The 21,119-nt window shown below is 48.2% G+C and overlaps 2 protein-coding genes across 5 annotated transcripts; one reads left to right on the plus strand and one right to left on the minus strand.

The window, feature by feature from the left end:
* Nucleotides 1-1,071: 1,071 nt before the first annotated feature.
* On the minus strand, nucleotides 1,072-7,512 carry RHNO1 (RAD9-HUS1-RAD1 interacting nuclear orphan 1). Its single transcript, XM_058559058.1, has 3 exons — nucleotides 7,101-7,512; nucleotides 3,534-3,785; nucleotides 1,072-2,447 (listed from the first exon to the last, which is right to left on the minus strand). Exons 2-3 carry the CDS (start codon nucleotides 3,699-3,701, stop codon nucleotides 1,890-1,892), a joined length of 726 nt encoding a protein of 241 aa, XP_058415041.1. The 5' UTR covers nucleotides 3,702-3,785; nucleotides 7,101-7,512; the 3' UTR covers nucleotides 1,072-1,889.
* Nucleotides 7,513-7,933: 421 nt separating this feature from the next.
* Nucleotides 7,934-21,002, plus strand: FOXM1 (forkhead box M1). Of its 4 annotated transcripts, none has more exons than XM_058559052.1 (9): nucleotides 7,934-8,089; nucleotides 9,928-10,476; nucleotides 11,088-11,233; nucleotides 13,206-13,397; nucleotides 14,271-14,399; nucleotides 15,314-15,358; nucleotides 16,010-16,079; nucleotides 16,267-16,442; nucleotides 18,954-21,002. In XM_058559052.1, the coding sequence occupies exons 2-9, from the start codon at nucleotides 9,975-9,977 to the stop codon at nucleotides 19,977-19,979; spliced, it is 2,286 nt and encodes a 761-aa protein (XP_058415035.1). In that variant the 5' UTR covers nucleotides 7,934-8,089; nucleotides 9,928-9,974; the 3' UTR covers nucleotides 19,980-21,002. The 4 variants fall into 4 exon arrangements, with proteins under 4 accessions (XP_058415035.1, XP_058415037.1, XP_058415036.1 ...); XM_058559054.1 differs by lacking the exon at nucleotides 18,954-21,002 and adding an exon at nucleotides 18,560-18,947 and having other exon boundaries at nucleotides 11,088-11,239; XM_058559051.1 differs by having other exon boundaries at nucleotides 7,935-8,089; nucleotides 11,088-11,239.
* Nucleotides 21,003-21,119: the final 117 nt, after the last annotated feature.

Consider the following 21,119-nt stretch of genomic DNA (forward strand, 5'->3'; position numbering starts at 1 on the left):
CCATTGGCCCTCGTGCCGCCGCTCCTGTCTCATTGGCTGTGGCCGCCGCCCGGCGCTGCGGGAGGGTTTCTAGGGGCGGAGGAACCGGGAGGCGAGGCGCCTGCGCCGGAGCGGGGCTGACGCGCTGGGGCTCCGGCCCTGGAGCGCGGCGCCGGGAAGGGGCTGAGGGCCGAGTGTTGGGTCCCGCTCGGCCGCGTGGGCTCCCGCGGCGAGGCAGCCAGTCCGTCGGAGGGGCCGCCTACCCCCGCTAGCCGCCACGCGCGGAGCGGCGTCCCCAATCCTCTGCCGTTTGTACTGAGACCACCCAGAGCGCTTCCCGAGGGCTGTAATGTTAGGGCTTGCAGATCTCTGCCCGCTCCCTCACAGACCGGCCCCTTCCCTGACACCAGGGCCTTCCTGGGAGCCACACTTGTCCCCTCTGCAGCAGTCACACCCAATTAAATGCATCTTTCATATAGTTACCTGGTCTTGCACTCAACTGCACAAAACTCCTTCAGCCTCCCCACTCCAGCCCAGGCTTTTAGAGCATTCTAGACCTTCTCCACGGACTCTCCTGACAATCTTTTCCATGACCTCTCTCTACAGCCTATGGACCGTCTTCAAACATCCATACTCCATGACGAGATCCGCTGTGTAAATCTGTGCTATCGTTTCCAGTAAATCTTGTCCCCAACCATCACTTCTTTTCTCACCACCAACTTACATACAGCGTTATGGTCCCCACAAAACATCCGGACAGTTACTGCACACTGACCTCAGTTTATAGCATTCCGACGTCAAAGTTGTTTCCACATTGGTTTTGAATTTCTAAGAGGCATGGAACTTGGCACAAGCGAGAAGAGCAGAGCACGGCACTCACTGGGCCAGCCTCCACCCACCATGCGACCCTGAGCGTGGTTCACCATCTGTGTTTCAAATTCCCGTCCGTAAAACAAACACAATAATCCCTGCTTTCTGGCTCGGCTGGACCTGACAGAGTGGGTTCTTAAAGCTGAATGAATGGAGTTGAATGAAATGCTATTTGTATCGATGAAAGGCCAGTGGAAACATTTTGTTGACTGGGTAGTCCCGCATTAATTACAATAAGAAGCACTGTTCTCTGAAAAGTTTCCACATTTATTTACATACATTTCAAACAGTTACTGCAAGAAATCATTTTCCCACCCTATTTAATATTTAGAGATTTCTTCGGTTGGAAATAAAAATCAAAACACAGCAAACCTAAGTAACTTACTCATGTCCCCTTTACCTGCCCTGATCCCACTGTATTCACTAAACAGGGCTTGCTGCCCCTTCTTCAATCTTCTCCTTTCAGCAGAGGAGCCAAGGTTGCAGAGGCGGCAGCTCAACTATAAAAAGTCACAGAATTTGCTTAGATTTTTTCCATCCATCAGGTCATAGAGGAAGCTGCCACTGAGCCTGACGCAGAGTCAGTACTCAAAACTGTGGAATGAATTGGTTTGCATGAGGTGACTAAAGGATTAACGAGTAGTGGCTAAAGGAAACCATTAGGAAAGACCCTCTGTGGAGGGGGCAGTCAGAAGCAGGGTTCTCTAAAAAGTTCCTGCAACCATTTGTTTACATACATTTTAAACAGTTACTACAAGATACGTTAAAATTTGAAACAGTTAATACAAGAAAAATATGAAGTAAACAGTTTATGACACTAAGAACTGTTTATGACAAGATATTTAAAAAAGTAAATCTGGGAATTGAATTCCCTATGACTCCAGGGGTCTAGTTAAAATATCTTTTTCTATTGATGTTATTGGTATTATTTCCACTTTATTCTATCGATGTGCTATCTTGTGAGCCAGAAAAGCGACTTGAGCAACTCTGTGAAAACCAGCAATCAATGTCTTGAGATTACTGTTATCTGAGAAACCCAGTCACTTTTTCACAAGGAACTGGCTTTTGCTCAGCTTCCCTCTCTCCTTGAGGTAAGTAAACAGGTGCCCTCGTCTCCTCCACGTGACCTTTATCCCATACTTCTCCTCAGGAGTGTCTTTAACCAGAACAGGCCCAGGCTCTGGGCTCTTGGGAGTACTAGTGTGAAGGGAGCAGCTTGGAAGGCTGTCTTCCCTCTGATCTGGGGGAATGGGCCCCTCCTTCACAGAAGATGACTCTGGGGTCCGGATTTCAGGTGGAATGAACACATAAGGCAAGTTTTGAAGTGCGTGTGATGACAGCTCCCCACAGCTCTGGGGACTGAGCATTGGAATGAAGGGCCTTCTGGAAATGTCCTTTTCTGATTGATTGGGGTATCCCCCGGTTAAGGGGATCCCAAGTGTGGCTGAACTGGAAGAAGACTGTGGACTCTCAAATGTTAGATGTGGAAACTTGGAGGTGGTAGATTTTCGACTTGAATGTCTTGCCTGGTCTCTGCGACGACGTTTCCGGTTGGCTGGGAACGAGTTTTCTGCTGTTGTATCAAACTGAGGTGATACCTAAGGATGAAAAAAAAAAAAAAAAAAAAAAAGCTGAGGAGAGCCAACTACCAAGTACAAACCTCAGGAAGGAAACTACACCCAACGTCCAGAATCCCAAATGGGGGCCTACTATAGTAATGGACACAAAACAAAAACACCTGTCTAATGTGATAGATAGATAAGGATATGAGCTTTGGGCAAGTTATTTAATCTCTCTGGCTTTCAGTTTCCTCATGTGTAAGAAAGGGGACAATGCCTCTTTCACTTTATCACACCATATGGCTGCAACTTAACTATCTTTAAACTTTGAGGGCAGCGACCAGCCTTATTCACCATTGATCCCCAGCACCTAGCAGAGTGCCTGACACAGGAAAGGACCCAGTAATGAATGAATGGCTGAATGCAAGAATAGGGAGTGAGACCGCGTATGCAAAATAACTAGCATAGGATCTAGCACATAATGAATTCTCAACAAATTTCATTCCTCTTCTCATCCCCAGGATTCTAACATTTAAGTCTCTTCTACAATCCTGAAGCAAATATTATGGCTTTTCCAAGCAACCCCGACAAGTTACATTTATTAAGCACTCTTAGGCAGAGTTTATGCTTTTGTCTGGCTCTTTTGCTATTCTACTTCCCTGACTTATAGGAGCTATGTTCTCTCTCCAGGGCTTTTAACAAAATATGACATATGCCATTTCTGTGGCTCTTTTTCAAGGTTCAGACTATTAAACAGTAAATAGAGTACCTACCCAAATACTTTACCTCTCACGTGAAGCTCAGGGAACAATCCCATTTTGTACTTGTTCTGCCACTTATCTGGCTTTCTCGCCCAGCTAGTGGGAGGTGAAACTTTGATACTGAACTCTCTCAGAGGAATGTGGCGGGAGACTCCAATTCCAACCACACCATGCCTCAGTTTGAACTTAGAAAAGAAGATATACCAGAGAAGATGGCTGACGATGACAGAAAGAGTATATTATCTCCTTGTCCCTGCCCCCATGAATCTTCTTATTCTTTGGAGGCCCTGGTTCAAGGGGCAGAAGAGTCAGCATTGTGAGAAACCTAACAGAGTAAAGGTCACAGTAAGAATCCATGGCCTACCCAGGAAGTGACGGTGTTGTGGTCAATGGGCTTGCTGGGCACCTGCCTAGTGTAGGTGATGGGAAGCTGTGGAGATCCATAGCGGTGTTTGGGGCTCTCCAGTGGCTGATGGTGGAATAGCAGCTGGGCTTTCTGGCAACTTGGGCGGCGTTTTTTTCTGGGAGGCATCAAGAAGTGAATGAAGAGCAGTTAGTAACCACATGATGCTGGTTGTAGTCAGGTCGGGGGAGTGGCTCCAATTCCAACCCATGCCTGCAGAGAAGAAACAAAAGCTGGGAGAAAGTAATTCTGACGATTCCCCAGCTTTTTCTCATACCCTGCCAGCGAGTTCTACTCTCAACTACCACCCCTACCTCAAGACTGTGGGGAGCACAGCTTCCTATATACAGCGAGTAAAAACACAGTGGTTCACATTCAACAGCATTCGCTCAATGGACATTTATCGAGCAAGTGTTAAGCACCATGCTGGGTGTCGGGAAGTTAAAGATGAATAACCATTTATTCTACGATCATTTATTGAGTGCCAACCACTTGTAGAAACACAGAGGTCAGACTGTCCCTGTCTTCAAAGAGCTGAGAGTCTAGCAGAGGGAGACAGACAATTACAACAATGGGAAGAATGCTTCCACTCACCCCAGGGGAGGCTTTCTAGAGAGGGTGATACCTGACCTGGGTATGGAAGAGCTAGGGAAAGCCAAAAGGCAGGGAGAGCATCCAGGCTGAGGAGCAGCACATACAAAGGCACAGAGACAGGAAGGAACACTGTGAATTCAGGGAATCACAGACTCCATGCAGCTGGACACAGGATACGAAAAGACAAATGGCAAGAATTGAGGCTGGACATGGTGTCAGGGTCAGGTCAGAAAAACCAGGTGTGCTATATGGTTTGGGCTTTAGCCTAAGTAGTCACTGAAGACTTTCAAGCAGAAGGATATGATCACACTTGGATTTTTAAAAATTTTTCAACCTAGATAATTTTGAACACACACCAAAGTGGACTGAATAATATAATGAACCCCCATGTACCTATCACCTAGCTCCAAGAACCATCAACCCATGGCCAATCCTGACCCCTCCAAACCCCTATCCACTTCCCCACCCCTATATTGTTTTGAAGAAAATATGATATTCCCAGTCATTATATCATTCCCATTAACACAACTAATACATATACATATATATACCTTAATATTATTAAATATCCAGAAGTGTTCAAATTTTCAATTGTATCATAAATGGTTTTTTGTTTGTGTTTGTCTTTTAGACAGATTGTCCTGGCAACAGTGTGAAAGGAGAGAACAAGCACCCTGGAAGTAGGAGGACCAGTTTCAGGAGGTAACTGTGTTACCTAAGTGAGAAATGATGGGGCCTAAACCTGGGTTGTCAGTGGAGATGGGAGGCTGGAGACAGAGGCAGGGTCAACAGGACCCACAAAGTGATAAAAAGTCTGAACAAGTGTCCATTGAATCTAGTAACCCGATCAACTTTAGTAAGAGCTTCGTCAATGGAATAGTGGGACAGGAGCCTGAATTCAGTACACAGAGAGCTAAGTGGGAAGCGCAGCTGAGCATCCTGGAAAGCCACACAGCAGGGCAGACTGGTTCCACTATATGTTCATGATTCATTCATTCAGTCAATAACAAAAAAGTAACATACTCTGACTTAGGTCCCTAGGCAGTGGAGATACAGGTAAAGAAAAAAAGGACAAAGTCTCCACCCTCAAGGAACTAACATTTTTAGGGAGAACACAGGTAATAAATATATCTATTTGTTCATTCATTCATTCAACAAATATTTACTGAGTGCCTACTGTGCACTAGGCACTCTTCCAGGTGTTGGAAATATACACCAGACAACAAAACTAAATCCCTGCCCTCATGGCGCTCACATGCTAGTTGGGAAGTGAGAAGAGGAACAGAGAAAAATCAAACAGGATAAGGAGCTGAGTGCTGTTTCAGACAGAGTTGTCATCTGAAAAAAGTGATAGTTGAGCAAAGACCTGAATGAAGAAAGGAGAACAAGGAACAACAGAAAGATGTGAGAGAAGAATATTCCAGGCTGGGAGAATAGTAAGTGCAAAGACCACAAGGTGGGAAGATGTCTGACTTGTTCAAGAAACAGTAAGGTCAGCTTGGCTGAACTGGAGAGTGGTAGGAGATGAGAACCAGTCCATGCGACACAGGGCTTTATAGGCAAGGTTTAGGACCCTGGATTTAATTATTCTTAGTGTGATAGGAAGCCACTGAAAGATTCTGGACACGGAAGTGACGTAACCTGATTTATACTGTTAAAAGATCACTCTAGGCGCTTTGTGAGAAAAGGTGGGTTGGGGAGAGGGGGATGGAGAAAGGAAGCAGGGAACCTGTTAGAAGGCTGCTGCAGGAGCCCAGTGGAGACAGACAGTGTAGCAATGGTTACAGCAGAAGTGCTGAAATTAACCAGCCTCAGATGGACACTGCCTTGTTCAGCAATCCTACCATGTTTCCTTATCAACTCATTTTCCACAAAGATTATCTTATAACTTTTCCACTTTCTTAAAACTTTAGAATTCCCCTTCTCTCTCAACAAACGACCTTACTTCTACTTCACAAAGAATGCAGGAGACATCAAAGGAAATTTTCTCATTTTCCAGAAATCAAACATACAAACCTACATGTATCCTGCACCCATCCGCTTTCTTTCTGCTGTCATTAGAAGTCAGTCCCTTTTGCTATCTAAGGCCTTTCCTTCTGGCTGTGCTTTGGAGCCTTCCTCACTCTATACACCTTTCTTAAGCAATCATCTGCTCACATTTCAATAACCACCTAGAAGTAGGTGACTTAAGTATTTATATACTCAGCTTAGAATTCTCCAAACTCAGGACACATATATCCCACTGCCTACTTGACAGCAACTAGATGTCTCAAGTGCACCTCCAGCTCAACATGTTTAAAGCTGAATTCATGATCATTTCCCCTGCATGCCCTCCACAAAAGTGATCATCTTCCAGGGCCCTTGCTCAGGGAATGGTATCATCATTCATCCAGTTATGTAGCCAGAAACCTTGACATTTCCCTTCCCCCTCTCCCATCCAACTCAACACCAAGCCCTGTCCATATTCCCTCTTAAACGTCTTCAGTAACGCCCCGTTCTTCCCTCTCTCTCTACCTCTGCCGGCCTCCCTCTTCGCCACCCCTCAAGTTCCAACAGTTCTAGCCCGGAGTTTTGCAGTAGCCTAACTGGTCTACCCTAATCCACTCTGGCACCCCCTGCAGAGGGACCTTTCGCCTGCAAATCTGATCTTGACTCACTTCTGCTTAAAATTTTTGAATTTTGAATAAGGACCAAACCCCTCAGTTATGGCTAAGGTCGTGCTTCCTCTGGATCTAGCTTCATGTCACACCATTCAGGTCTCTTAGCTCAACCCCCTCAGCTATTCTTCAGCCTTTGTACACACCAGCTTCCTCCTGCCACCAGCGTTTGCACACGCTATTCCCTTTGCTTTGCGAGTTTCCCTCCCTTCTTTGCATAACGGCGTCCGATCTCAGACCAAGCTTTAGTTCATCAGAAAAGTCTCTCCCGACCTACCAAAAAGTTATCTCTGACCTCTAGCTTATCACGCCACAGCTATAATTCTCCATTTGCTCATCTGATTCTGTGAAAACGTCTGTCTCCTCTCCTCCCATCAGACCGTAGGCTCAGGAGAAAGAACCTCCTCGCCATTGCATCCCAGCGGGGCCGGCACACAGTAGGCGCTCGGCAAAATCCGTGAGTACGTCAATCAACACAGCGCTTCGTTACGCCTAAAAGCCTGGCTGGGGGAGGGGGCAGGTCAGTGCGTGCAGACTCGGAGCCGAGGCAGGGTTCAGGGAGTGGCGTAATTTTTTAAGACGGAGGGAATGTGAACAAGAGTATAAGCTGCCCTCAAAGAACCCTCCGAGTAGTCGGGGGCCCACACGATCGTCAGTCGGAGGTCAACGGAGAAAAGCTCCCAGTGAGGAATCGCCCACGGTAGACTTGAGGGAGGTGGGGAGACGCCGAGGGGGCGGAGAGCGGCGTCGCCTGAGGCGACCCGGGCGGCGACGGAGCCCGGGAGGGAGCAGCACGCCGCCGGCCGCGGGTCCCCGCCGCCCCGCCGCCCCGCCGCGGGAGCCCCGCCGGCGCCGTCCCGGCGCCCCGGCCGCGCCCGCCCTCGTGCCGGCCGCCTCACCCGGCCCCTTACCCGCCGGGGCGCCCCGCCGCTCCGCCCGGCCGCGCCGCGTTCGAGCCCGGAACGCGGAGACAAGGGCCGGCACCGATTGGCGACGCTCCGTCACGTGACCGCAACGCTCCGCCGGCGCCAATTTCAAACAGCGGAACAAACTGAAAGCTCCGGTGCCCGACCCCACCCCCGGCCCCCGGCCCGGGACCCCTCCCCTCCCGGGATCCCCCGGGGTTCCCCACCCCGCCCGCACCGCCGGGGACCCGGCGGGCCCGGCACGAGTCTTGTCCGGGGCCCCGGCGCGGCCCCAGGTTGGAGGAGCCCGGACCCACCCTAGGAGCCATAGCCCAGCGGCGGCGGCGGCTGCAGTCGGGAGGTGAGCCGGCGCGGAGGCACGGAGTCGAGGCCGGGCCTTGGCGGAGGCAGGGAGCAAGGTCTCGGGCGCCGAGGTCAGGGGGTCTAGCAGCAGGGCGCGGGGCAGGAGTGGAGGTCTTGGGGCCACACGGGAAGGAGGTTCTGAGCGAGGGTGCAAATTTTTTCTGCATCTAGCCTCCCAGCCTTGTCCTCACTTCTTTCCCAAAGCACCCCTTGGCCCTCCCTGGAAGTTTGACCTCTGCACCCTGCCCGCAGCCTCGGGAGGGCTGGGTTGGCAGACTGTGGCTAGGTTGAAGATTGAGCTTATTCTGCATTAAATCAAAGACAAACCTGCCCACACACTCCCCTGCTCCCAGGTGCTCTCACCACTATGCAACACTGCCTCCGCTCCACCCTTTTACAGGGCCCTTCTCCTGGTTCTTGAGAATCCTGCAAAGTTTCCCTGGTCAGGATGGGGGTGGGGTCAGAGGAGTCACTCTGGAAGTCTCCTGGGCTAGATAAAGTGTTGGCAATGATAGGAAAGAGGCTGCACGGAGAGTGGAGGGGAAAATTAAGCCGTGGACCAGGAAGATATCTTTTGGGGGTGGGGAGGGAATAATAGTGTCTACTGATTGATGGAGGAAGGGAGGGAGGCCTGAAGAGATATGAAGTGCAAATAAAACTGAGATTTGAAGGTAGAGGAAACCTAGATGTAAAGGAAAGGGAGGAGGCAGAGTGGGGAGGGCCTGTGAACTCTAAGCAGATGGCAAGTGCCATATGAGTGTGACAGTCATTTTTGGGGAGATGGCAGATGTCCTAAAAAAGAGACAGCTCATTCCTCTGTCAAAGTACCTCTAAATGGGATTACACAATTTTACATAGTGGTAGAGTATTTCATGTACCTATTAAAATCAATAAAGCACAATTTTTTTAAAGCTAAAACTATTTTCCTGAACATTACAAAACCGCATTAATAGCATATTGGTGCTAGCACATTCTACTAGTCAGGAGATAGGGATTATAGTCTTGGCTCTGGAAGAGAAATTAAGTACTACAGTAACTAACGTACTTAGAAAGTTAAAATATGAATAAGGACAGGCAAGTACTAAAATGTCACTATATAAGTATTTTGCAAATTGTGAAAGAAAAATGTACTTTTTTTGAATCAATGCAAGGATAATAGCAAAATGTGAAATGAATGGCACCCCTTAGCATTATGCAGTACACAATCTGCCCACTTTACCATGGGCCTTGACAAGAGCAGTTTCCCGTTCATCTGGGGTCTTGTGAACCGGGAGATGATTTCTTCAGCGGTGTGGCACCAGTGCAATAGCACAATCTGCCTTTCTCCTCTCACTCTACGGGCACTGACCCTTTTATTTATAAACTGAGATGATTTAAAAATAGGAAGGCTCTGTCCTAGAATGGATTATGGGATCGGAGTTTTGTCAGGACTCCTAATTACCAAACGTCCTCCTATTCCAGCATTCCTGCCCCTACAGCCACTGCAAGTGACCCGTATTATAGTAGGCAATAATAGAGATTTCTACATTTTTGTAACTGTCCCACTTGTTTCCGTAGCCAAACATTCTGAAGCTTCCAGAAGACCTTTGGCTGTGTTGACCTATATCCAACCCAATCCCACTTTCCCCCTTTGAATTGCTTCTGTTGGCTTCAATTTTAGCTTTCTTTTGTCAGTAGAACTCATCTCCTTTTTGTCTGAGGTGTCCCAGGGAGCATTCACCTGGGCCTGTGGGCTCATGCTTCTGCTCATAGGTAGAGGAATGCATCTCTCTTTAACAGAAGCTTCTTCTCAGCCTAACAAATCTCTGACATCCTGCTTCTCCTTGCACTTCCTAGGGTCTGTGTTTATGATTCTCAATGGAGAGTGAAAGCACAGATTCATAATGAAAACTAGCCCCCGTCGGCCACTGATTCTCAAAAGACGGAGGCTGCCCCTTCCTGTTCAAAATGCCCCAGGTGAAACATCAGAAGCTGAGCCTAAGAAGGCCCCTGCCCAACAAGAGCCTGGTCAAGCGCAGGCCTCCAAGGAGGTGGCAGAGTCCAACTCTTGCAAGTTTCCGGCTGGGATCAAGATTATTAACCACCCCACCATGCCCGACACCCAAGTGGTGGCCGTCCCCAACAATGCCAATATCCAGAGCATCATCACAGCATTGACGGCCAAAGGAAAAGAGAGTGGCAGCAGTGGGCCCAACAAATTCATCCTCATCAGCTGTGGGGGAGCCCCCACTCACCCCCCAGGACCCCAGCCTCAAGCCCAAACCAGCAATGATCCCAACAGGACAAAAGTGATCACCAACACCCTGGGACCAAAGCCTGCAGCTAGGGATGTGAATCTTCCTAGACCACCTGGAGCCCTTCCTGGGCAGAGATGGGAGAGCTGTGGTATGTGGTCTGGCGGGCAAAGGGGTGAGGAACCCAGCCTTTCCTCTCCAGTGGCAAGGACTGCAGTCCGTCAGGTTGCTACTTACAACAGACAGGCGTCTAGCCTGGACTAGGGAAAGGCTTGTCTTTCTTCATCCTGAAACCTTGACCCAGACCCTTTGGGCGCTGTCCAAAGGGTTGCAATTGTAATTTAGCATTTCTATTGCCTTCTTTATATTGGAAAAGGATTTGTTTATTGTTTCTATTTATCCTTCCCATTGACCAAATAAGGAAGTAGGAGTCTTTCTCCATCTTAATAAAGGAGAAAACTGAAGCATGAGGAGGAAAAGTGAATTTCCTTGTGCAGATAGTAACTCTTTTGTAAGGTAGCCTTGACTGATCTCTAGGGTTTAGTGTGGCTCAGATTGAAAGGCAACTGGAACTATGCTCCTGAATTTTTCCTGAATTCCATAATGGGGCAGAATACCCGAGGGCTGCAACAGATTCAGCATGTGTTCTTTTCCCCTAAGGGTAAAGGTATTGGAGAGGTGATCCCCAACCACCAATTTTGATGTGCCTGCCGGGCCTCAGATCAGGCAGCTAAGTGGCATCTTGGATTGTCTCCCCTCTAGCTGGCGGTGAGGCAGCAGGCTGCACTCTCGACAACAGCTTGACCAACATCCAGTGGCTTGGAAAGATGAGCTCTGATGGACTGGGCTCCTGCAGCATCAAGCAAGAGGTGGAGGAGAAGGAGAATCATCACCTGGAGCAGAGTCAGGTTAAGGTGAACTCTTCTGTCACTCACTAGGGAAGTCAGAGCCAGTGCTGGGCGTTTCTAAGAAGGGAAATGGATCAAGTGGCCTGCGGAGCAGAATACCAGAACCAGAATACCAGGTTCTGGTATTAGCACTTCACTTCGTGTGATTCTGTGCAACTTTCGAGCTGGCTTCCTGGCTGGGATCTTTTCTCCCCCATCTGTGAAATTTCCTCGAGGGCAGACTCCTCTGGCTCTCTCTGTATTCCATCAGTACTGAGTTTAGTACATTGCCCTTTATAGGTACTTAGTAGGTATTCAGGAAACCTTGAAGAGGTCTTAGTTTGGAAAGCAACTTGACCTCTAAAGGGGTATCCCACAGTATGAAAGGAATACAGCATTTTTAACAGGATAGTTTTATTAGAAGATATTTGGGGCCGGCCCAGTGGCGTAGCGGTTGAGTTCGCACGCTCCGCTTCAGCGGCCCGGGGTTCGCAGGTTCAGATCCAGGGGGCGGACCTACGCACCGCTTATCAAGCCATGCTGTGGCAGGCGTCCCACATGTAAAGTAGAGGAAGATGGGCACAGATGTTAGCCCAGGGCCAATCTTCCTCAGCAAAAAGAAGAGGATTGGCAATGGATGTTAGCTCAGGACTCATCTTCCTCACGAAAAAAAAGAAGAAGAAGATATATTAATAGCAAATAAAGTGAGTTAGATGTGAATTTTAAATACTTTCCCAGCAATCAAAATTGATTTGACCCAATTGTGTGGCCTGGGCTTATTTTTCACAGTTGCCTTGCACCTAGATTCTGTTGTATATACCTTTTAATCATTCATTCAACAACCTTTAGGGGCCGGCCCAGTGGCACAAGAGGTTAAGTGCGTGCTCCGCTGCAGCGGCCTGGGGTTCCCCGGTTCGGATCCTGGGTGCGCACCGACGCACCGCTTGTTAAGCCATGCTGTGGCGGCGTCCCATATAAAGTAGAGGAAGATGGGCACGGATGTTAGCCCAGGGCCAGTCTTCCTCAGCGTAAAAAAAAAAAAAGAGGAAGATTGGCATCGGATGTTAGCTCAAGGCTGGTCTTCCCCACAAAAAAAACAAAAAACAACCTTTAAAAGTGAAATTTTACATAGATGTGTACATAAGTAAAAATCAAGCTGTTCACTTAAAACTTGTGCACTTTATAAAGTTACAGCTCAATTTTTAAAAATGTGAATGATCAGATCTTTGCCTAAGACTTGGCCAAATGTGTGCTTTGCAGACATTTGTCTGTCCCATACTCTTGGGAATATTTCCCTCATACAAACATTGAAAGGGATTGGGTTTATGCACATCACATCAGGAGTAAGAGTCAGACTAAGACCTAGGTCTCTTGGCCCCCAGGTCTGAAAAATGGGTATGGTTTTAGTATAAAATCAATGTTTTAAGAATCGTAATATGGGGGCCGGCCCCGTGGCTTAGTGGTTAAGTGAGTGCGCTCCACTGCTGGCGACCCGGGTTCGGATCCTGGGCTCGCACTGACGCGCTGCTTCTCTGGCCATGCTGAGGCCGCATCCCACATACAGCAACTAGAAGGATGTGCAGCTATGACACACAACTATCTACTGGGGCTTTGGGGGGAAAAAAATAAAATAAATAAAATCTTTAAAAAAAAAAAAAAAGAATCGTAATATATACCCAAACTTTTCTGAGAAGTTTCAATTAACAAAGACTGAACTTCTGCTTATTACTGGACAAGATCTTCAAGAAAATGAACAATGACAGAGAAGTAGTTCTACATTGTCCAGGGACTGGACTAGATCATCTCTAAGATCCTTCCTAATCCTAAAATTTTATTATGGTATAGTGGTCTAGATGAGTTTGTTTTTAGTATGATTCTATGGGATAAAAGATTTCTCTAGGGGATGTTCTTCAAGGGGCGTCCGGAGGAGGTCTTGTGAACTCTTCCATGTTGTTCCCTTGTCTCTTTCCCTTTGGCTTCTCCTAACCCTCAGGTTGAGGAACCCCCAGGAGCATCAGCATCCTGGCAGGACTCCATGTCTGAGCGGCCACCATACTCTTACATGGCCATGATACAATTCGCCATCAACAGCACCGAGAGGAAGCGCATGACCTTGAAAGACATCTACACTTGGATCGAGGACCACTTCCCTTATTTTAAACACATTGCCAAGCCAGGCTGGAAGGTACTATGTCCCCTAACAACCAAAGTCGAGGTCACCATGGCCCAAGAGTTTGTCTGCACAGACGTGCAGCAGTTTATATCTGGTGCTCTGAGGGAGCAGTTAAATGCAAAGGATGCGAGAACTATAAACAATTGTATCTTTTGGATTGTGACTTTATCTTGCTGAATCCATAAGATTCAGGCAAAATCATCCATAAGAGCCCTGCCACCACTTCATCCATCATTACCCGAGGGTTGTGGAGACTCTTCAGTGTAGCACTAAGCCCACTTTTGTGCCACACTGAACAGCAGCTGGAGTGACTAAGTAGCTTTATGAAAAGATCTTGATGAAAAGAAATGCGATCTCTGAGCCTCTTGACCCCAGATTCATCCCCTGTGATGTCACACATCATCGCCAGAAGGCAGAGGTTTTCTCTTCCTTTTATGTGTGGGAACACTGAGAGACTGGGAGTCATCGTAGTTCACGCTACAATGTCAGAGCCCCACTTAGGTCTCCCGACAGATACTCAATTCCAAGCCAAGGTTTTTTTGTTTTGTTTTCCCCACAATAGAACTCTTAACTTCACACTCGTACCTCAACTAAATTTCCTAGTTTCTTAATTTCTTTACTCACCTATCTTGCTATTGATTGCTGCTTCACAGTCTCACTCCTATTTCCTAGCCCCTGACAGCTATCTAGTCTTGTCTTTATCACCAACCTGAGGAATGGCACCGGTCCTTATCCCCGTTGCATGGATGGGTTTGTGGCTCAGGTTGCCAGCTCTGCAGTGTGGAGGTTCAGGGAGAGACTTGCCAATAGGCAAGGTTGAAACATCATAGGTGATGTTTCTGAAGCTAAAGTAGCTGATAACTGGTTGTCTTTCTCTTCTTTCAGAATTCCATTCGCCACAACCTTTCCCTCCATGACATGTTTGTTCGGGAGACGTCTGCCAATGGCAAGGTCTCCTTTTGGACCATTCACCCCAGTGCCAATCGCTTCTTGACGTTGGACCAGGTGTTTAAGGTGAGCATCCTGGTTCCATCTAAATAGGGCCAGAGCTGGAGGTCATAATATCCATCTCAGAAGGAAACAAGGTCTCCTTGTGGTGATCTTATCTGATCAGGGCAGAGGTAGAAGCCAGCCAGCCCATAGGTGATTTGCATAAAACTCACTGAAGTAAGTACAGTTGACAGATACCAAATAGCACACTAATGTGCTAAGCTAGGCTGTGGAGAGGATGGCTCTGATCCAAATAGAGGACTTCCTGGGGCAGTGTTTCCCTAACTGCCTTGTGGATAAGAATTGCCTGGGACACTTGTTAAAATACAGCTTCCCAGGCCTTTCTCTTGGGGTTTCTGATTCAGTGGGTTTGGGATGGCCCAGGAATATGTTTTTTTTGTTGTTTTTTTTAAATTTTATTTATTTATTTTTCCCCCCAAAGGCCCAGTAGATAGTTGTATGTCATAGCTGCACATCCTCCTAGTTGCTATATGTGGGACGCGGCCTCAGCATGGCTGGAGAAGCGGTGCGTCGGTGCGCGCCCGGGATCCGAACCCGGGCCGCCAGTAGCGGAGCGCACGCACTTAACCGCTAAGCCACGGGGCCGGTCCAAGGAATATGTATTTTTAACAAGCATCTCAGGTGATCCTTACAGAGAAAGTCCGGGAAACTTTGTTTTAAAAACACCCTTTTTTAGGCTGGAGACCAGAAACTGAGCCACCAAAATATCTTTTCAGAGTGATTGTTTTGGAATTTCAGAGTGCCCGCAAGGCTGCTGGTAGCCATAGCCGTTCTCCTGGGAGGGACATTTGTCCAGGGTGGCCCTCAGCATCAATCAGGAATAGCTGTTTTTCCCTATGGTCAGATTTCTGGTCAGACTGACCACACTGGTGGTAACTTGATCTCATTTCTCTCCCACAATGCCTGACCGCCACCAGCCACTGGACCCAGGGTCTCCACAATCGCCCGAGCACTTGGAATCAGTAAGGTTCTTTCCCTCTGGCCCGGGGCTTGGCCTTGTTCTCCTTTCACTGCTCAGCATGACTTTAGTGAACAGGGATAAGGCGTTAAGCAGGGGAAGGGAGCCTGTGGCCTGTGGCTGCCAGCCCTAAACACGGAGCACCCCGAGCTTCTGGGCGTGACAAGTTTGTGACCACACCTCATCTCCCCAGGAGTAGGGCTCATGCCCCCTTCTCTGCCTCCCACAGGCATCGTGAAGGGCCACTGAGCAGAGCAGGGCGTGGCAGGAGACATGCCATGGGCCTGTTGCGAGACGGCAGCCACAAAAGTGCATGGCACAGGCCTCGCAGGTGGCAGTTTTTTCTCTCACTTTTCTACCTGGCTTTTCTTTGCCACTCTCAGAGCCACATGCTTTAGCGTCCCCTGGGGGTGGTGAGGACACATGGATGAGGTGGTAGGGCCGTCCTGCCGTCGTACGTCTGCGTGCCGTCCACCTTTTCTCACTAACAAGGCACTGGAGATAGTGCTCACCTGCATCCATGCCCCAGAGGGGCTTTTTCTTTCTGGGCTGTCAGTTAGCTCAGTGCACGGTACCAGAGCAGCTGGTGGGTTCTTGTGCCTTCTGCCCTGCCTTGTTAACCCAGGTTTCTTTCTCTCCCCATCTGCACAAGCAGCAGCAGAAGCGACCCAATCCTGAGCTCCGCCGGAACGTGACCATCAAAACTGAACTCCCACTGGGCGCACGTTAGTATGGGAGAGTGGGCCTCAGGCCTCGTCCTTGTTCTGGGGGCATATCTTTAGGGAATCAAACTCCGGGATTCTGTGCCCAGCTCAAAGGGATCTGAGCCCAGAAAAGGAGAGCAAAGCTCCCGGGACTGAGAAGGGGCATGTCCCTGGACCCCTGCTCCTCATCTCAACTGTTTCCTCCTAGGGCGGAAGATGAAGCCACTGCTACCACGAGTCAGCTCGTACCTGGTGCCCATCCAGTTCCCAGTGAACCAGTCACTGGTCTTGCAGCCCTCGGTAAAGGTGCCATTGCCTCTGGCAGCTTCACTCATGAGCTCAGAGCTTGCCCGCCATAGCAAGCGAGTCCGTATTGCCCCCAAGGTAAGTGGCTTCTGTTTTTCTCTGAGGATTAAAAGTTTTGCACCTGCAGCGTGCAAGGTACTCTGCTAAGTGTTCCTTGAGAAGCTTATAAATCTAGTTGGGTAGACAAGGCATAAATACATAGGAAAATTTAATAGCATTTTAAGAGCTAAAAAGGAATTTGGATTACAACATAAGTGGTGTCAGAAGGCCCATAAATACCTGATGAGTTTATAAGAATTTGGATAAGGGTGATTATGGTAGATAGGCTGGGTTGGTTAAGGAAGAGTTCACAAGAGTAGGGTTTTAGAAAGAAGTAGATTTGGGTAAGCAAACAGGTGTGGAGAGAGCATTCTCCTGGAGGCAGGAAATGCCAGTTTATACCAGTAACAGTAGAGTGATTGGCTCAGGCTAGCTTGGGGTTTCTCAACCTTGGTACTGTTAACATTTAGGGCGGGACAGTTCTTTGCCGGGGGTGGAGGGGTGCTGTCCTGTGCACTGAAGGATGTCTAGCAGCATTCCTCATCTCTCCCAACTAGATGCTAGGAGTGCGCCCCCCCCACCATAGTGACAATTAAAATGTCCCCAAACATTGCCAAATGTCCCCTGGGGGGGAAATTGGCCCTGGTTGAGCATCAGTGGTCTAGCTTGAGGGTAAAGTGTGGAGGGTAAGTTAAGACCATATGGTGATGGGCTACAGTGTCTGGGCTTGACCCTGTAGGGAAGGGTTTGTGAGCAACAGCTGACCTGTAACAAAGTAGAGGAAGAGGCCCCCTGCCCCTTCACTGAGATGGAAATAGCATGGGCTCTGGAGTTTAGAGAGACATAGGTTTGCTTTTATTTTTTTTTTTTTTATTAAAAAATATTTTTAAAATATACATAAGTGTACATACCACCATATATAATTTTACATAAATGCATTAATGTGACTGTAGCATGTGTACTGTTTCTGTTTTAATGCAGGTTTTTTTTCCCCTTTTCTTCTTTTTGCCTCCCTTCCCCCACCTTTACCCAATCACCCCTGCTTCCTATGATAACCCATGTTGACAATTGAGTATGCATCTTCCATACTTTATCCATGCTCTTAGTATAATGTACATATGTACAGAGCCACAGTCATTTTATATACACATGCAACACATAGAACACTGAAAGTGGGATCATATTACACACACTTTTCTGCCTCTTGGAAATTCTTCCAAGTCACTTGGCAAAGCTCTCATTCATTGTTTTTTAATAGCCACATAATATTCCATGGTGTGGCTACGCCATAAATTTTCCAACCATTTCACTTTTATGGGCACATTTTGTTTCTAGTTTTTTTTTGCCCTATGAACAACATTGCAATAAATATCTTTGCAAGTATCTTTCTTAACAGTGCTTTTATTTCCATGAGCTAGAGTCCCAGACATGAGATTGCTGAGTGGAAAGGTATTTTAAATCTTATTAAATATTGTTGGGGCCGGCCCAGTGGCGCAAGCGGTTAAGTGCGTGCGCTCCGTTGTGGCAGCCCGGGGTTTGCCGGTTCGGATCCTGGGCGCGCTTGGCAAGCCGTTCTGTGGCAGCGTCCCATATAAAGTGGAGGAAGATGGGCATGGATGTTAGCCCAGGGCCAGTCTTCCTCAGCAAAAAAAGAGGAGGATTGGCAGATGTTAGCACAGGGCTGATCTCCTCACAAAACAAAACAAAAAAAATCTTATTAAATATTGCTAAATTGGTTTCCAAAAAATCTGTGATAATTCACATTTCTACCTGCAATATATGACAAGACCTATATCTTTGCCAGCAATTGGTATTATTAGTCTTTTAAATGTTTGCCCATCTACTGTGTATAAATGATTTCTCCTTGTTTCATTTTATCTTTCTTTGCTTATCAATAAGTGTGAGTACCTTCTTGTTATGTTTGGTCACTTGGAATTTATGAGATGCTTATTTATGGACATTGCCCATCTTTCTATAGGGTTTTGTTAATAATTTGTGCGAGTTCTTTGTTATTAAAATATTAACCTCTGTCTTTTATGCTAAAGACTTTTTTTTTACTTCTGTTGTTTGTTTCTTAACTTCGTTTATGGTATCTCTTGCCACAGTAAGGTTTTAAATTTTCATATAGTCAAATATGTCTCTCTTCTCTTTTACAGCTTCTGGGTTTCCAGTCTTGGTTAAGAAGGTCACCCCCACCCTCAGATTGTACATGTAGTCTCCTAGATTCTCTTTCAGGATTTGTATGGTTTTCATTTTTCTGTTTAAGTCTCTGTATACGGTATAAAATAGACATCAATTTCATTTTCTCTCAGATGGATGCTAATTATGGCAGCACCATATTAAATGTTCTATCTTTTACCCTTGGAATTGAACTACCATCTTCATCATATATTCCCATATTAAGTAGTTGTTAAGACTTTAAAAAGACAAAAAAGAGGATCAGTACCAGCATGTCACTTATTTTAGTCATGCTCTGTGTCCTGCCTGTGACTGGGATGAATCTCAAGGCCACGAGAGCTCCCTTTCGCCTCATCCCTGCTTCCCTTTCAGGTGCTGCTGGCCGATGAGGGGATAGCCCCTCTGCCCACCACAGGACCAGTGAAAGACGAGGAACTCCTGCTTGGAGAAGGGCTGTCTCCTCTGCTTCCAGTTCAGTCCATCAAGGAGGAAGAAATCCAGCCTGGGGAGGAAACGCCACACCTAGGGAGGCCCATCAAAGTGGAGAGCCCACCCTTGGAAGAGTGGCCCTCGCCATCCCCATCTGTCAAAGAGGAGTTGTCTCGCTCCTGGGAGGATTCATCCCACTCCCCCACTCCAAGGCCCAAGAAATCCTACAGTGGGCTCAAGTCCCCAGCCCGGTGTGTCTCTGAAATGCTCGTGATTAAACGAAGGGAGAGGAGGGAGATGAGCCGGTCTCGAAGGAAACAGCATCTACTGCCTCCCTGTCTGGATGAGCCCGAGCTGCTCTTCTCAGAGGGCCCCGGGACTTCCCGACAAGCCCCAGAGCTCACTTTCCCAGCAGAGTCCTCCGAGTCTGCCTCTCAGCTTGGCTACTCCCAGGAGGAGGGAGGACCTTTTAAGACACCCCGTAAGGAGACACTGCCCATCTCCTCCACCCCAAGCAAATCTGTCCTCCCCGTGACCCCCGAATCCTGGAGGCTCACACCCCCAGCCAAAGGGGAGGGTCTAGACTTCAGCCCAGTACGAACCCCCCAGAGTGCCTTTGGGCCCCTGCCTGACTCCCTGGGGCTGACGGATCTCAGCACCACCCCACTGAAAAGTATCCCCCTCTTTGACTCACCCCGAGAGCTCCTCAATTCTGAGCCCTTTGACCTCACCTCTGACCCCTTCCGCAGCTGCTCCCCTTCAGATATGGAAGTCCCCAAGCCAGGTCCCCCCGAGCCACAGGTTGCCAGCCTTTCAGCCAACCGTTCTCTGACAGAAGGCCTGGTTCTGGATACAATGAATGACAGCCTCAGTAAGATCCTGCTGGACATCAGCTTCCCTGGCCTGGAGGAGGACCCACTGGGCCCTGACAGTGTCAGCTGGGCTCAGTTCATTCCTGAGCTGCGGTAGAGACATGACCTTACACTTGCTGCTTAAGCTGTCCACCTTTCTGGGCGCTTCATGTGGCCGGGCTATCCAAGCCCTCTGAGTGAGGACAGCAGGCAGGGACCGTCCGCTCCACTAGCCCCATCTTGCCTGGTCAAACCAAGGCAGGCATCACGCCATAGCTGCCATTGGGCGCTCTGCAAGCAGCGAGGTCCTGGTGACCAGTCTCTGTGCCACCCTATGCTCCCCGAGAGAATCTGATCCCTCTCCCCACTAGGAACTGAAGGGTGGGAACAGCAAAAACAAGGGTGAAAAGAGATTAGGAACTCCCCAAACTGTTTGCATCTGTGCTCAGCAGTCTCCCACCTTCCCTGCTTCCTGCAGGGTAGCACTTGTAAATACTGTATATTCTCCAAATTATCCTCTAATTATAAATGTAAGCTTATTTCCTTAGATCATTATTTAGAGACTGCCAGAAGGTGGGTAGGATGACAAGGGGTTTCAGTTTGCTTCTGTTCCTTGCTTTTAGTTCCTAGAGAAGGGAGGACCTGCAGTGCCTGGTTTCTTCCAGGCCCAAGGTACCTGCCTCAAGAGTTCTTTACTCAAGGCACCCAGACAAGTGGATCTGCTTGCCAGGGTCCCTCTTATTACCCCTCCCTCCCACTTCCCCATGTTTCCAAGTCAGCTTTCCTGCAAGAAGAAATCCTGGTAAAAAGTTCTCTTGTAATGTGTCAAGGGTTGAATTGGGGGTGGGAGAATGGATGCATCTGAAGCAAAGAGTGTGGGTGCCCAGATGTACGCCCCTGAGATGTTTCTCTGATAATGTCCCTAATCATGCCAGAGAGACTAGCATTGACGAGAACTTGGCCCAAGGCCTGAGAAGGCTGCAAGGGCCCTGAATGCCTGGCTTCCTTAGCTTGCACCTCAGCTTTGCAAAGAGCCACCCGAGGCCCCAGCTGACCGCATGCATGTGAGCCAGCTCAAGAACACTACTGTAACTACCTGCTCAATAAAGTCCAGGGTGGAGATGCTGGTCTCTGTGCTGTGGTGATGCTGGTCCATAAGGTATAAGGAGGGGTCCTGAAGCTGACAGGAAGAAGCACTTGAAGGAGAGTGCAAAGGGCTTTAGCACAGTCCCACGCCTGCACAGGCACACATCCTTTC

This window comes from Diceros bicornis, chromosome 17 (assembly GCF_020826845.1).
Source record: "Diceros bicornis minor isolate mBicDic1 chromosome 17, mDicBic1.mat.cur, whole genome shotgun sequence".
Classification (NCBI taxonomy): Eukaryota; Metazoa; Chordata; class Mammalia; order Perissodactyla; family Rhinocerotidae; genus Diceros; species Diceros bicornis.